At 41.4% G+C, this 14,269-nt stretch overlaps 1 protein-coding gene across 3 annotated transcripts in view; it reads right to left on the reverse strand.

Annotated features, from left to right (window-relative positions):
- Positions 1-14,269, reverse strand: part of Galnt17 (polypeptide N-acetylgalactosaminyltransferase 17) — a 461,519-nt gene that overhangs the window by 304,138 nt on the left and 143,112 nt on the right. For all 3 annotated transcript variants that reach the window (XM_003465769.4, XM_063234478.1, XM_063234479.1), the window contains one exon: positions 3,111-3,294. In XM_003465769.4, the coding sequence (XP_003465817.1) occupies positions 3,111-3,294 (184 nt within the window). The remainder of the gene's footprint in view (positions 1-3,110; positions 3,295-14,269) is intronic.

The following is a 14,269-nucleotide window of genomic DNA, read 5'->3' on the forward strand; positions in this document are numbered from 1 at the left end:
ATAGTTGTAAAGTCTGTAGTTTCCATTTCCTCTGTGGTTACTGCTGTTGCAAGGTACTTTATAGCAGGCTTCGCTGAATGGTCTAAGGCCCCAGTCTGTCCTTTCTGATTTCAAGACAATTTTATGTCGAAGGATGGAGTTTTATAAGAGGCACCCACATTGATAGGAAATGAGCAGAACCCAGTCATCTTGGGGGTACTCCTGTTGGATCTGTGATGTTTTCTTTAAACTGTTTTCCTTCAAGAAGAGTTCCCACTCTTGCCTACAGGGATTGAGAGCGTGAGCAGTAAGGAGGCCAGAAGAGTCCCCTCAAGGTCTGCAGATTCATTTTTCTCCATCTTAAGCTCTGCTATGAACTACAGCCCCGAGTCCAGCAGGGAGAAAACCTCCCAACACTGTCCTGGGGGAGTGGGGCCGTTTAGGCATGCAAAGTTGAAAAACAAAGACCTAACTATAACCCTTCCATTGAAATGTACCTCCAGCCATTAGGAGCTCCGGGCATGCGCAGTTCCTGTATCCCTGGGGCTCTGACTGAGCCGCTTTCTTCTGCTCCAGCTGCCTCTGCTTATCCCAGGCAGATTAGGTCTCAGTTTCCTAGCCTTACATGCATCTGTTCTCTTTCCATTTTACCATATTTTGTAGGTGTTTCTTCCCTACGGTCATCACTTAATCTGTTTAATCTACTCTTATGGGTGGCCACTCTCTTTATTCCTTTTCTGTCATTTCAGTTCTTGTAGAGGAAACCGCATAGAAGTGTTAAATTTGCATCATCATGTTATAGCACAAAGCAATTCTGAGCAAAGCATCCCTCCTGAGCACGCCAACCCAAGTGCATTCTTGGGGCTCCCCTGCCTGGTTCACCCTTTTCCCTCTCTTCTGGTTCCCAACCCTCAGCTGTCCACCGGGATTTAGCTCAGGCATCCTCTCAAGCAGGAAACCCTCAGACCATCCCTCCACATGCAGTGTGCATTTGTTGCCTGGCACACATCACATCCATCACCTTGTGCCAAATGGATCAGTTTCATGTCTGTCTCCTTCCCCAAGTGAGAAGTAGGCTAGGGCGGTACCTCGCTCACTGTTCAAAGTCTCTTATTGTGGGAAAAACACCCAACACACAAGAGATGCTCATCAATATTTGTTCAACTGTCCCATTTCTCAGTAAGTTGCATGGTGGAGACATATTCATTTGCACAGGAGAGCAAAAAAAATAATATGGCCTTGTTTATTTGCCAACATTTAAATAAGAAAGGCTAATCACAGAGCACCAGGAAATGAAAACAGCCAGATGTTTTTGAAAGCTCAAGTCCAAGAATACAAAATAGCTTGCAACGGGGGTGATGGATATTTTCCTAGTGATCCAAAATGAATGTATGCTTATTAGGTGGAGAGGGAGATTTAACAGGTTTCTCAACTAATGCTGCAATTTTAAATCCATTTAAGATAATTTTTGTTATCTTGAATTTATTTTTCTCAGTAACCAGGATACTTAACAGATTTGCACAAAATCTATTTGAAGAAGAAATAATCTACTCCAAGCAAGGGCACACTCTAAATGGGAAAACAGTGACACTACAAGTCTAACAGAAAAGAGAGAATCTCTTTGAGAATCCAAGGTTGGGTTCTATCTAGAAAATAGAGACTCTCTGTCCAGCATCTAGACTCCACATTCAGCCTCCTTTCTTTACTTCAAATACAGAAAATAATTCCTAAATGTAAGAATACAAAACAAAGACCTCCTGTGAGCCAACCAAGACACAGTCAAATGTTTTTAAAAGGAAAGAATTTCAAACAACAAAAGTATAAACTGAAACTATTACAGGCAGCTAAGTTAGACAGAAATATTACAGGCAGTCAGACAGGGCTGAGCCCTGGAGAATCAGTCCAAAGACAAAAACTCATTAGAACTGTGGCTGGAGGCACATCTGTTAGAAGCCAGACCTCAAGATAAAGACCTACATGCCACCCCAATGGATAAGTGGTAACATTTGGTCTAATGAAGTCTAAACATCAGTCACCTCGGTGGGTGACCAAGAACCTTGGACTCATCCCTTGTTGAAAAGTTCTTGGTTCTCTCCATGAACACTTGCTATGTGACTTCCCCACTGGATCAGTATTACCTAAGTGACTATACTTAGAATCTTATTGGGTGATCACAGCTGTAACTCATGTTGTAGCCCCGTAGTTGTGCTCTATTTAATTTCCCGTGAAAAGTGGGGTCTTCAGCAACCCACTCAGGACCCCTCTAGCCTCTGAGGAGCTGCATCCCTCAAGAAATATTTCCTAATCTTAACCTCCTTTGTTCCTTAGAATTCATTCTTTGATTCGGGGAAACATGAATGCAGTGTATCAGATATCTAGCAGGTTGGGAGTTATATTTCTCTGGTACCATTAGGAGTTCCTATGTCATCTTCTCTATCAAAACAGTAACAGAATATACCTTTCTTACCCATCAACTTTCAAAAGCATACCCAGTATTGAATCTAGTAAAATTCTAATAGTAATATGTTTCTATAAGTTTTTGAAAAAAATTATATAGTATGTCCCTAGAGCCTGTAAAAATATTCTTAAAATTGTGACACAAGGATTATACCTTTAGAACTGTGGATTAAGAAAATAAATATCAAATCAATACACATAAAGATCTGAATGAGAAAAGGTATTGATTAATGTTATATGTAACAATGAAAAATTGAAAGTAACTGAAATTTCCAATAGTGGAAATAATGATCATAATTAATAACATAAAAATCTTTATGATATGTCACATAAAATGATATAATGTCACATAAAAAAACATAAAAGCAATATATCATAGGCTCATAATCTGAATAAAACGACTCAATAGACTAAAACTTTAATAGCTGTCATGTTAGGTAATACAATTATGGTGATTATTTAAATGTAAACTTGATGTTGTACTGAGAACTTTTCTGTATGTTTCTGGATTGCTGTGACCACAATTTAACTTATTTATTTATAGGGTTTATATTTCATAAACAACAGCTCCTGGCTGATTTTTTATGGGATGTATCTTCCCCACATTAGCTACAAATGAGCAAATATCACAGATTCAGAGGGAAACACATCCCAGTGACTAAACCAGAACTTACTTGGTGGGACGATAATCCGGAATGGAACGATCCAGTGAAATCTTTTCACTGAGGTAGGAGTTGTAGCCATACTTCTCATGGGGTCCCTTTGCCTTTTCTTCTTCCGCTGGGGAGAGGGTAGCAGGAAGACCCCCTCTGCCCCGTCCACCGTAACCTTCAATGAGCCCAAGGGACTTGGATAAACCTAGAAAAGGGGAGGAAAAAGGATTGTTTGAGAAGTATCATATCAGGATGTGGCACTCAGACTCAGACAGTTACAGAACTCAGAAAGTCATCTGTCACAGAAAAACTGTCCTCAATTTCCTGGCCCCAGGTATGGACCTGAAAAATAATTTTATGGAGAGCAAAGTCAAGGCAGCCAGAGTCGCAGGGTTAAAGGCTGGCTGCCTGCCAGACAGGGTCCTCTTCGGCCTTTGGGAACTGAGTTGTAACAGATGCCAATAAACAGGAGGGACTAAGTGGCGTGGGGAACAAGAAGGCCAAGAGAGACACACGAAACGGGTCACACTGAGACCATTTTTCATGCCTAGTTTCCTCCTCCATGGGATAATCACAATGAAGTTGGGACTGCCAGAAAAACCAGGGCACATCCCAGAGTCATAGTAGCAAGTGACAGGTAACTGTCAAATGGAAGTCACTTCTTTTCACTTAAACAGAGAATAAGGTTGCAGACTGATTTTACCACGAGTTTAAAGCACATAACAGTCTGCAATGGGCTCTTCACCTAATGGTTTTATTTAAATTTCATCTAAATGGCAAAAGGAAACATGAAATGTTAGAGAATAAATCACAAAAGAAAAAACCTTTAAGACTGGTAACCATTAGTAAAGCAAGCGGCTCTGTAACAAGCCTCCCAGAGCAATTCAAGCTCCCAGAATGGCAACAGCTTTACACCTACTGTTCCATTAGATGATAAACAACTTGATGGGCAATTTTAAAATCCTACAGTTAAGGGAATTTCACTACTTAGCCAGGAAAAGTTGACTGTTACGGCTTTCATTCCCTTTAGCCGTGTCAAATGCTCCAGCTACTCAGTACACACACACACACACACACACACACACAGGGGACAGCTGATGTTTGTCCAGTACCCAGCATTTCCTCAACACCGCTGGCAGGATGAATATGGACCAGAGATGCAAACAGAGGCTTCAATGGTGGGCCCTCTACAGAGCAGAGGACGACCCAGACCGCCCAAGAAGGCATCCCTAGGGAAGCTAAAAGCCAGCCCACCTGCTCAGGTCATGCTTCCCCATCACACAGTGGCAAGGCTTGTCTGCCTGAAATCAGAAATAGATTTTCTGGAATGTCAAGATCAAAAGCAAAGGTTAGGCAAGCGGGTCGAAGTAGATCTTAGATGAACATCCTGCTTCTGTTCTTCACAAATCCTAACCTTTTCTCCATGCCCTCCCTTTTCTCCCTCCTAGCAGTGAAGAATTACATTGCCCAGCATTTCTTAGCTGGTTCTTTGTCTTTATTTTAATTTTTGGCAGCAGTGGGTCCAAGGCTCCACTCTGAACTATATCCCCAGCCCTTTTTATGCTTTATATCGAAACAAGAGTTCCACTAAGTCACTAAATTGTCCAGGTTGGGCTCAAATTTATAGTCTTTCTGCCTCAATTTCCCAGAGAGCTGGGACTATGGGATTGCACTGCCTTATCTGACTTGATTTCTTGACTTTAATATCACATTCTACATCAACATACAACAAATACTCCAATAATGTACTCTCCATCTGGCTCAAAACACTTCCTATACCAAGTACAAATGCCTGTGCTTGGTTTTAAAAGGCACTTACTAACAGCAATGTGAAATGGACCAGCTACTTGGAAAAGGGGTTGGCAGTTCTTCAATTTGCCAAACATAATCCCCATGTGACCCAGCTATTCCATTCCTAGGTATACATCCAAGCAACAAAATGTGTCCACACAGCAAACTTGCACACAAATGTTCATAGCAATCTTATTTGTATTCGTGAAATGCCCATCAAGCAGTGAATGGAGAAGCCAAGTATAATATATCGTTCCGATGGGATATTTAGGAGTAGCAAAGATGAAACATGGATTCACACTACAACCTGGATGAATTTCAAGAACACAGTCAGGTAAACAAAGCTGATCACAAAAGACTACATGGTCTGTGATTTGGTTTCTATGCAATATACAAACTACATCAATCTATAAGGCCAGTAAATAGAGTATTTGTTCCTTAGGATTAACAGGACCTGGGGAAGAAGTGCGAAGTGATGGTTAATGTACCTAGGTTTCCTTCTGGGGATCAGGAAATGTTTTAGAGTTAGAGTGTGATGACAGATACCCAACTTTGGGCATATACCAAAACCCACTAAAGTGTATATTTTTAAGTAGATGCATGATGCTGGATATATAAAATCCTCAATGAAGTTATTTTAAAAATTCTCTGTGATAGACAATTCCATTTTTAGCAAGATAAGGAGTTAACTAGCATAGAAACTTTCCACTCTATCACAGAAATGTTTGTTAAAATAATTATAAATTTTTCTAAAATGCAAAGCTGAGCTTGTGGGAAAGGGAAACAGACCCTCAGAGATAACCTAATGCTGGAACTGAAACCATAACTGCTGAGAGAAAAGGAGGTTGGGATTGCCCATTAACTAACAGTTGAGTTTAAGAGCTCAGGCATGCATGGAGTAAGGAACTTCAGGTTCTCTAGAGAAATAAAACTGAAATTGAAACATCTGTAAAAATGTAGACCCCTGCCTACAACCTAGTACTCTGAGAGGCTGAGGCAGGAGAATGGCAAGTTCAAGCTCAGCCTGGGCAATTAGGTGACTTAGTGAAACCTGTTTCAAAATTGTATAAAGGCCACGGCTGTAGCTCAGCAGGAAGGCACAGGGTTCAGTCCCTAGTGCATTCAGGTACACACACACACACACACACAAATGGATTTCAGATTCCTATGCTCCAGAGCTGTGAGAGGATAGATTTCTGGGCGTTTTTCTTTGCTCTGTCTGTGTGTATATGTGTGTGTGGTACAGGGAATCAAACCCCCAATACTCACTAGGTAGGCACTTGTGCCGCTGAGCTAAATCCTTGGCTCCCAGATTTCTGTTGTTTTAAGCCACCAAGTTCATAGTAATTTATATGGAGCTACAGAAAACTAAAACAATGAATATTAAAAAAATACTGAATGGAAACAGATAAAGAAAATATATAAAGGCAAATACTAACCCTAACCATAAATGGGATAGCTATACTAACATTTGATAATTAAACTTTAGGGCAAATGGCTTTAAAGGAATAATAAGATCATTGCAAAATGCTAAAAGTAACAATTCAGCAGGAAGCTTTAAGGAATTATAAACTACCATGTGCTTAACAACATAGCTTCAAAATATATGCTGAAAAAAATAGAACACAAGGAAAAATCAACAAATATACAATGATAGTGAGAAATACTAACTCATCACTTGGCATGCAACAGATTAGAAGGATAGAAATTTAGTGACAACAAAAAGAAACTGAACAAAATCAAGCAGTCTTCCAAGAAGTACACATTCCCCTGAAGGAACACTGGAACAATTGGCAGACCACAGAGAAAAACCTCAGCCTACCCTACAGACCATCTTCTCCGAGTACAAAGCAATACAATGCCCAAAGATTAATAACAAAAAGGCACAAAGTTAAAAAAAAATTCTATGCTGGGCATGGTAGTGCGTATCTGCAATCCCAGCATGCTAGGAGGCTGAGCAGGAAGATCACAAGGTGGAGCCAGCCTGCGCAGCTTAGTGACTTACCAAGACATTTCACCAAGTGAGACATGAAAAGGGGCAGAGGAAGTAGCTCAGTGTAAAGGCCATGGTTTAATCCTTAATATTGCCAAATAATAATAATAATAATAATAATAATCTGTTAAAAATAGAGGAAGTGGATAGGACGTGAAATAGTAAATCTCAAAAAATGTAGGGCAGTGCCAAAACACTAACACAACAGTTAAAAAAAAAACCATATGACTTCAGAGATATATTATGGTGAGGCAAAAGCAACTTCCAGTTAATGAAGCGAATGTCTAATCCAAGGAATTAAATAAAAAGACAAAGGACTGGAAATTTAGCTCAGTAGTAGAACACTTATCTAGCAAGCTGGAGAGGGGAAGAGAGACAATAAAATCCAAGGAACAATAATTAACAAAAGAAAAAACATGAGTGACACATACATAACCAAAAGAAAGCAAGGAGAAAAAGAAGAGGAAGGGTAAGGGGGAGATCTTAGCAGGAATTGTGAGGCACCTCCAGCAAGCCTGGAGAGGGAAGCTCACGTTCCTTCAGGAAAGACAGGTGTACCTGTCACGGTAGGTACACTGTCCACAGCTGAGGGTTTTTTTAGGGACCCAGAAAAATGTCTAAATTTCTTTTAAATTGGAACACATAGCCATAAAATTTAATGTATTAGTTTTTTTCTTTTTTTCTTTTTCTTTTTTTTAAGAGACAGAGGAAAGATCCCGGGAAGGCACAAACACCTGGCAAGCACAAAAATCTTACTGGGACCTTGGCTCCCTTGAGTTTAGATTTTAACTGTAAGTGGCCAGGAAGCGCAGAGAAGAGAGGTAACAAAATCCTATATGTGGTTGGTGAATTTCCTCCAGATGGCACAGGCACAAGGACAGACCCTAGACAGCAACAGTAATTGCCACTGCACTTATTGAGCACATACTGTGTGCTGGAAACAAAGCACAGTGCTTCACATATACCTCAGCACGTTTCATGCACACCTCTGAGACGGTTCTTAGGATTTCCATTTTATAAATGGGGATGAAAATGAAAGTGCGGGCACTCTGGTTTTGCTCTGTTTTGTTGCACTAGGAATTGAACCCAAGGCCTTTGCACTGAGCTATAACCCTAGTCTTTTTTTTTTTTTTTTCTTTTTTCTTTTACACAAGCTCAAGGAACTGAGATTGAGGCACAGAGAAGCCTACTAATAACAAGCGGTGACCCATCCCATTGTCTTTATAACTATCTCCTCAATCTTCACCCACTGATTACTGTTTCGGCTTTAAACTTTAAGAAATGCTTCTGTAACTATTTCTGTACTAGATGAGCAGAACAGCCATTACCTTGATCACTTGAGAGCTGAAGACGTGGAAGCTCAGAGGAATTCACTGGTGGGCCATCCAAAAGTGAAAGAGGCAGAACAGGATTCTCTTCTCAATGCCCAACCCCCCCCAAATAAACACAAGCACCAAAGTGCATACGTGTGCATATGCACATGCCTCCAACACACAGGAAAATGTGCTAAAAATCACACTACCCAGGAAATTCCATAGAAATGAAGCTCCCAGCATTGAAAATATGAAAAGTTGTGAAGTACACAATAGCATCCTCATAAGAAGAAATACTATACAAGAACGAAAATCATTGCACACAGACATAAAGCCAGAAGGAAGCATATAATTCACTTATATATTTTTTGAAACACTGATTGAAGTATAATTTATTTATTTATTTATTTTTGTCTTTTTCCTTTTTATCAGTACCGGGGATCGAACTCACGACTGCCTGCTTGCAAGGCAGGCACTTATGCCGCTGAGCTAAATCCCCAGCCCCTTGAAGTATATAATTTAGAAATGCAAACTCATGCAATGACATTATGAAGGGCAGCTAAAAAAGGAAAATGGATTAATTATGGGTGGAGAAAGATACACAAAGGAACTAGTAATACTCCACTATGAAGGGGGTGATTTCAGCTGGAATCATTATATAATTATAACCTGTCATACATGATATATATGATATATGTGTAGATGTATTGAATATTGCATAATTTAAAAAGTGCTAAAGAGACTACTGATTGCATCCTCTTTTCTTTCTTCCCATTCTTCTCTTCCTCCTTCCCCTCTTCCCACTCATCTCCTTTTTTTTCTTCTTCTTCTTATTCATCTTAGATTTTCCCTTCTCCTTTCCCAGGACTTACTTCCATTTTCAGACTCAGTCTCTGGTTTTCTTGCTAAAAGGGGCTGCAGGCAGTATGGGTCTGAATATGGTGGTCCTCTCCAAAACTTAAGCTGAAATGTTACCTCTTCAGGCAATATTAACAAGACAGACCTTTAAAAAGTAATCGGGGCTTTGCCTTCACAAAAAACATCAATCCATTTATGCTATTCACAGGTTCAAGGACTACTGCAGTGGTGGCAAACCTATGGCATGCATGTTATTTGTTCTTTCAAGACAAAAATGTGAATGCAAGCTTTTTTTTTTTTTTTTTTTTTCTAAATTAAGCCTCAGTGTTCAGGTTTAGTTGTAGTACTAGCACCTTGTGATAAATACGTGGGTTTGGGGTTGTAGTCTGGGCACTCATCTCTAAAAGTTTGCAATCTCTGGACTAATGGTTAACTCAGGAAAGAGTCGACTGTAACAGCTAGTGGGACTATTCCTGTCCTACACTGCTATCTATTGCAATATGATGTCCCGTGACACCTCAGAACCTGCCAACAAGAAAGCCTTCATGAGATGTGGCCCTTCAACCTTGGGCCAAAACCATGAGCCAAAATAAACTTCCTTGCTTTACGTGGTCAGTGGCACTGTGTAATTAAATTAGCAGCAGAAAACAGACCTGTGACACCAAGGGTCAAGGATGGAGATTCAGAAAGGGCCAGTGCTGACCTTTAACTGAATTCAGCAATTGGGATGGGACACACTTGATTGGTCCGCTTCCTTCACCAATGTAGTTTAATTAGCTTGTCTTTTTTTCACCTGACGGCAGGATTCCTTTTGTCTCTTCTCAGTAGACAGCTTCCAACCTCAAGTCATTAATTCCACCTCAGAGCTAAAATGCATTTCAGCTGTATTTTCCCAGCAAGCTGCCATGGGCAGCCTTCCCAACACAGGCAGAGGGGCCAAGGAGGAGATTTTGGACACAACAGCACAGAAAGTAAGACAAGGAATTCATGCTAATCTTACCAAGGACACACAGGGAATGAGGCTTCCTAACGAGATTTCCTTTTTGTCTTTTCTGTAGCATTATGTCTTCCATTATGAAAGGCACCCCCTTAGCAGCCTCAAAAAAGATCGTTCCTCACAGCGCAATGTGACAACTATGAATTATATATTTCGTGGTCCATGTGTTCCCATTTTCCCCCCAATTTCATCCACCAGAAAGGTGCAACAAAGCAGTAAAAATTTTCTCCGGCATTTTAATGTGCTTACTTAGCAGGCCCTAGAAACTTGGCATAGATAGATATGAGTTCAAGTCCAATGACAAAGCTCAAGTTGGTCTCAGCCAGGAAAATTTGCCACTGGAGCAGGTTGGGATGACACCACACACCCAGGAAAGCTTTTCGGAAGATGCTCCCTGCAATTTGGCCAACAGCAGCTGCTGCTTGTGCAGATGGACGTGAACTTGGAAGCCTGGAAGTCACGTGGCAAAAGGGAAGGAGAAGCAGCAAAGAGGGAAGAGGGAAGAGAAGGGTTGATTGTTTGGCACCAGGCCCGGGAGGACTCATCATGCCTGTTCTCCTGGAGGCTCTGCCTCCTGAGTTAGTTTCTGAAGACGACCGAGCCAGTGGCACCATATGCAAGAAGCTGAAGACAAAACTAGGAAACTAGATTGATATCAACACTTCACACCACACATAAAGGGGCAGTCGAACACCGCAGGCGTTTAAGCAAGACAATGTATTACAGTAAAAGACATTGCCATGAAGCCACCTCAAAACCAGCCTCTGTCTTCGAATACACTTATCTCGTTACTCTTGCCATTGCCAAGGCAGTTCTGGAAGACCTCTTTACGTGTTGTGATCAAAAATACAGTGAACATGGCTGCCGAGTGCCAACCACGGGAAACATAACATCAAGATAGTGCATGCTCATGCATGTTGTTCACTGGATCTGGTATCATGTGACTTCTGACTCCTCTCCAAGAGTAAAGGGACCATGAAGAGGAAACAGGTTGAATCAATGCAGGACATTCAGGCAGGCAGGACAGCATAAGCAAAGACACCCAGGAAAGAGGATTTCCAGAGCTGCTTCAGAAAGTGGCAAGAACATGGGATAAGTATGTTAAAGCGAGGGGGATTACTCTGATGAGACTGATGGCAGTGTTTTTAACTGTAACACATTTTTAAAATTTAAACATTCATTGTATTTTTATTGTACTCCATGCCAATTATTTTTCTTATTTATTTCCAGATTCACTCCTTATCCTTTTTCCCTCTGCTACCCACTCCAGGAGAGGGTCCTATCTGGACAATTCAGAGATACCCTGGCCCTCTTATTTGGGGTTGGAGTCATTCAGCAGGAAGCACCTTCCAGAGCCTGATGGATGGAAAGAGAGACAAGTTGGGGTATTTAGTCTTCACCTCCTCTCTTCTGAACTGTGATTTGGTAAAACTGCTGGCTTCTTGCCCTGGTCAGTGTCATGTGTCCTTCTCTTAGGACTACAGCTATCTTGCATCTCATGAGTCACTCACTTTTCTTCCCCAGCAGGCCATGGAAGGGCCATTCCTGCCTCCTCTGTAGCCCTAAAGTGAATCACTGTCCCCACCATCCCTTGCTGCTTTCTCTTACTTCTACCCAACTATTTGTCAATATGTTGTTACTCTCTCCCCCACCATCCCTTCCGAGTGTGCCCTCTGCCTCCTGTAAAGATCATCACAATACAGCTTTGGACCTGTCACCACTGGAAGTCTTCTCCCAGGGTACCATGTCTATGTATTCTCCATAAGGAAAGGGGTGTGGCCGAGCCAAGTGGCACAGGTCTGCCACTGCAACACTCTGAGATTGCTCAGCCTGGGCAACTCAATGACTTACCAAGGGCTTGTCTCAAAATAAAAATAAAAAATGACTGGAACGTAGCTCAGTGCAAAGGCATTCACAAGTACGAGTAAGAGAGAAGAGTGAAAGGTAAGGTTGTACCCAGGGCCTAACACAAAGACAGTTCTAAAGAACTGTTAAGTTTATGGATGAACAGAAATTAGATCTGCAAATGCCACTTGAAGCTTTTACTATAAAGGGAAAGCTGGCTTTAAGAAAAAAAATTAATATCCATGAGAAAATTCTCTAAAAGAGTTGACTTTTGTAATATATGTATATTCATAAAGAAGAGAACCTCACTAAGAAGGGAATGCCACAGGAAAAATCAAGCCTAAAAAAGACCACTTGATGTCACAGAAAAAGGGCACTGCTGACCTTTGAGACAGCCGTGTCCATGAAGTTAGTGTTTCCGGGTGATAAAAGAAAGGAGGCAGGAAATAAGGGTGCCTGAGTGGCACAAATAAAGACCTTGTATTAAAAGCATTTTTTTTATTCCAACAATAACCAATTTTCACATGTAACATTAAAGAAATTTGAGAAATTCCCCTCTAGCTCAATGGCATGAGAAGCATTTTTGCAGGACAGCTCATGTGAATGACAGAGAACTCATCTGCCCCACACAGAGCCCAGAATCCTCTGAGGTCACTTGCTTGGGAGCCACTCAGCAGCAAAACTCACTGCCACGTGTGTCACAGACTCAGCTCAAGCTACAGTGGCTCCATCACAATGGCAAAGAATACACTCCTGGTTGTAAATCAACCCCGAGCTGCTTGCCCATCTCCCTGTGTGCCAGTAAGGACATACTTTTCTCCAGGGTTACAGTCTAGACTCAGGAGTTTATAGATAACCAGTACTGCTCTTTCACAAGCAAGGGTGGTTTTCACACAGACACACACACTGCAGGAGCGAGGGAGACTGCAGCTAAATGCAACTGGGGCCATATCAGCTCTCAGAGCTCAAAGTACACAAGTACAGGTTCACAGAGTCTCACATGCATAGCACGCAAGTACACACACACACACACACACACACACACACACACAAATAGGGCATGCACATGCAGCATGAGCCAGGCATATCACACGGCCTGGCTCCCGCTGGGCTGCAGGGACTAGGGGCTGTCTGCAGAGAGGCCCAGCTCTTCCTGCCAGTCAGTGTCCTCGGGAGATCTCTCACTCACTTGAGAAAAGGATTCCAGAGCTGATAAAATTTAGACAGATAGTCAAAATGTTGCAAGCTTAATAGTGAGCAAAAATTCCTAGTTTATTCACCAACACCTTGCATGCACCCTTGGGAAAGTGAAGAACCTTCCAGAAGCCAGCACAATAACAGAAATAAATAGGAAGGATGCTCAAGAAACGGAGCTAAGAAAACGCATCAAAAAGTCAAATAATTGACATAATGGAATAGAAAATGACAAGTAAGTGAAACAAGAATATTAATATTTGCCAAAAGAGAGGATAAAACAATTATGGATATAAATAGTAGTGATGATTAATTCAACTGACAAATGCTTATTACACACAAAGCACTGTGACAAGCAACATTAGAGGCTAAATATGTTTTTAAAATTCACATATACGTATATATGTATATTTTTTAAATTCACTACTCAAATGACTTTTTGGAGGATGATGGAGATGGAATCCATGGTCTCACACGTGCTATGCACACATCCACTGGGCGACGGCCCCAGCCCTCAAGTAGCTCTTGAGAGTTATCTGTTCCATAACTCTTAAATCTCCCTACTTTTGCCACTGTCAGGTAAGCTCGGGTCAACCTGAGTTATTGCTGTCAACTAACCACGTCTAACATGCAAATCTGATCACGACTTGCTTACCACACTTTCTACCTTTCTGCTAATCCATAAGTTTTTGCATAATGTCCAGAGTTGCTCACGAGCAAACTCTCAGTCCAGCCTCATCCTTGCCTCTCCTCTGCTTTGTCCCCCACCAATTCTAATCCAGTTCAGAACTAAGATGTCACTGCTTCCCAGGGCCACTGTTGGTCATCTTGGCTACTCGACATGGCCATGCAAACACCTTCTACATAATGCCAGAGCCAGAAATTCAGATGCTGCTCCTGGGTGCGAATTCCAGCCATAGGACAGCCAGTGTTCTTCCGAGCCTTTGACCTTTCACACCTGCAGACAGGAGTAAGCATTTATGTCTTTCAGGAGCCCAGATATGTAGTAAGCACCTAGTAAATATACACACGAACAAATAGCTGAACGAGCAAAGAGAGTGAATGAATACATTATAAACTGGGCTGGCCAAATATATTACCAAGTTCTTGTGTTGATACAAAAATATCCTGGTGACAAGTCAAAGCTTGGCAAGCACTGCCCCAGGAACCCACATAAAATCATTATTGA

The sequence above is a fragment of the Cavia porcellus genome, unplaced genomic scaffold (genome assembly GCF_034190915.1).
Source record: "Cavia porcellus strain 051 isolate PalLab524CR breed Dunkin Hartley unplaced genomic scaffold, mCavPor4.1 scaffold_23, whole genome shotgun sequence".
Classification (NCBI taxonomy): Eukaryota; Metazoa; Chordata; class Mammalia; order Rodentia; family Caviidae; genus Cavia; species Cavia porcellus.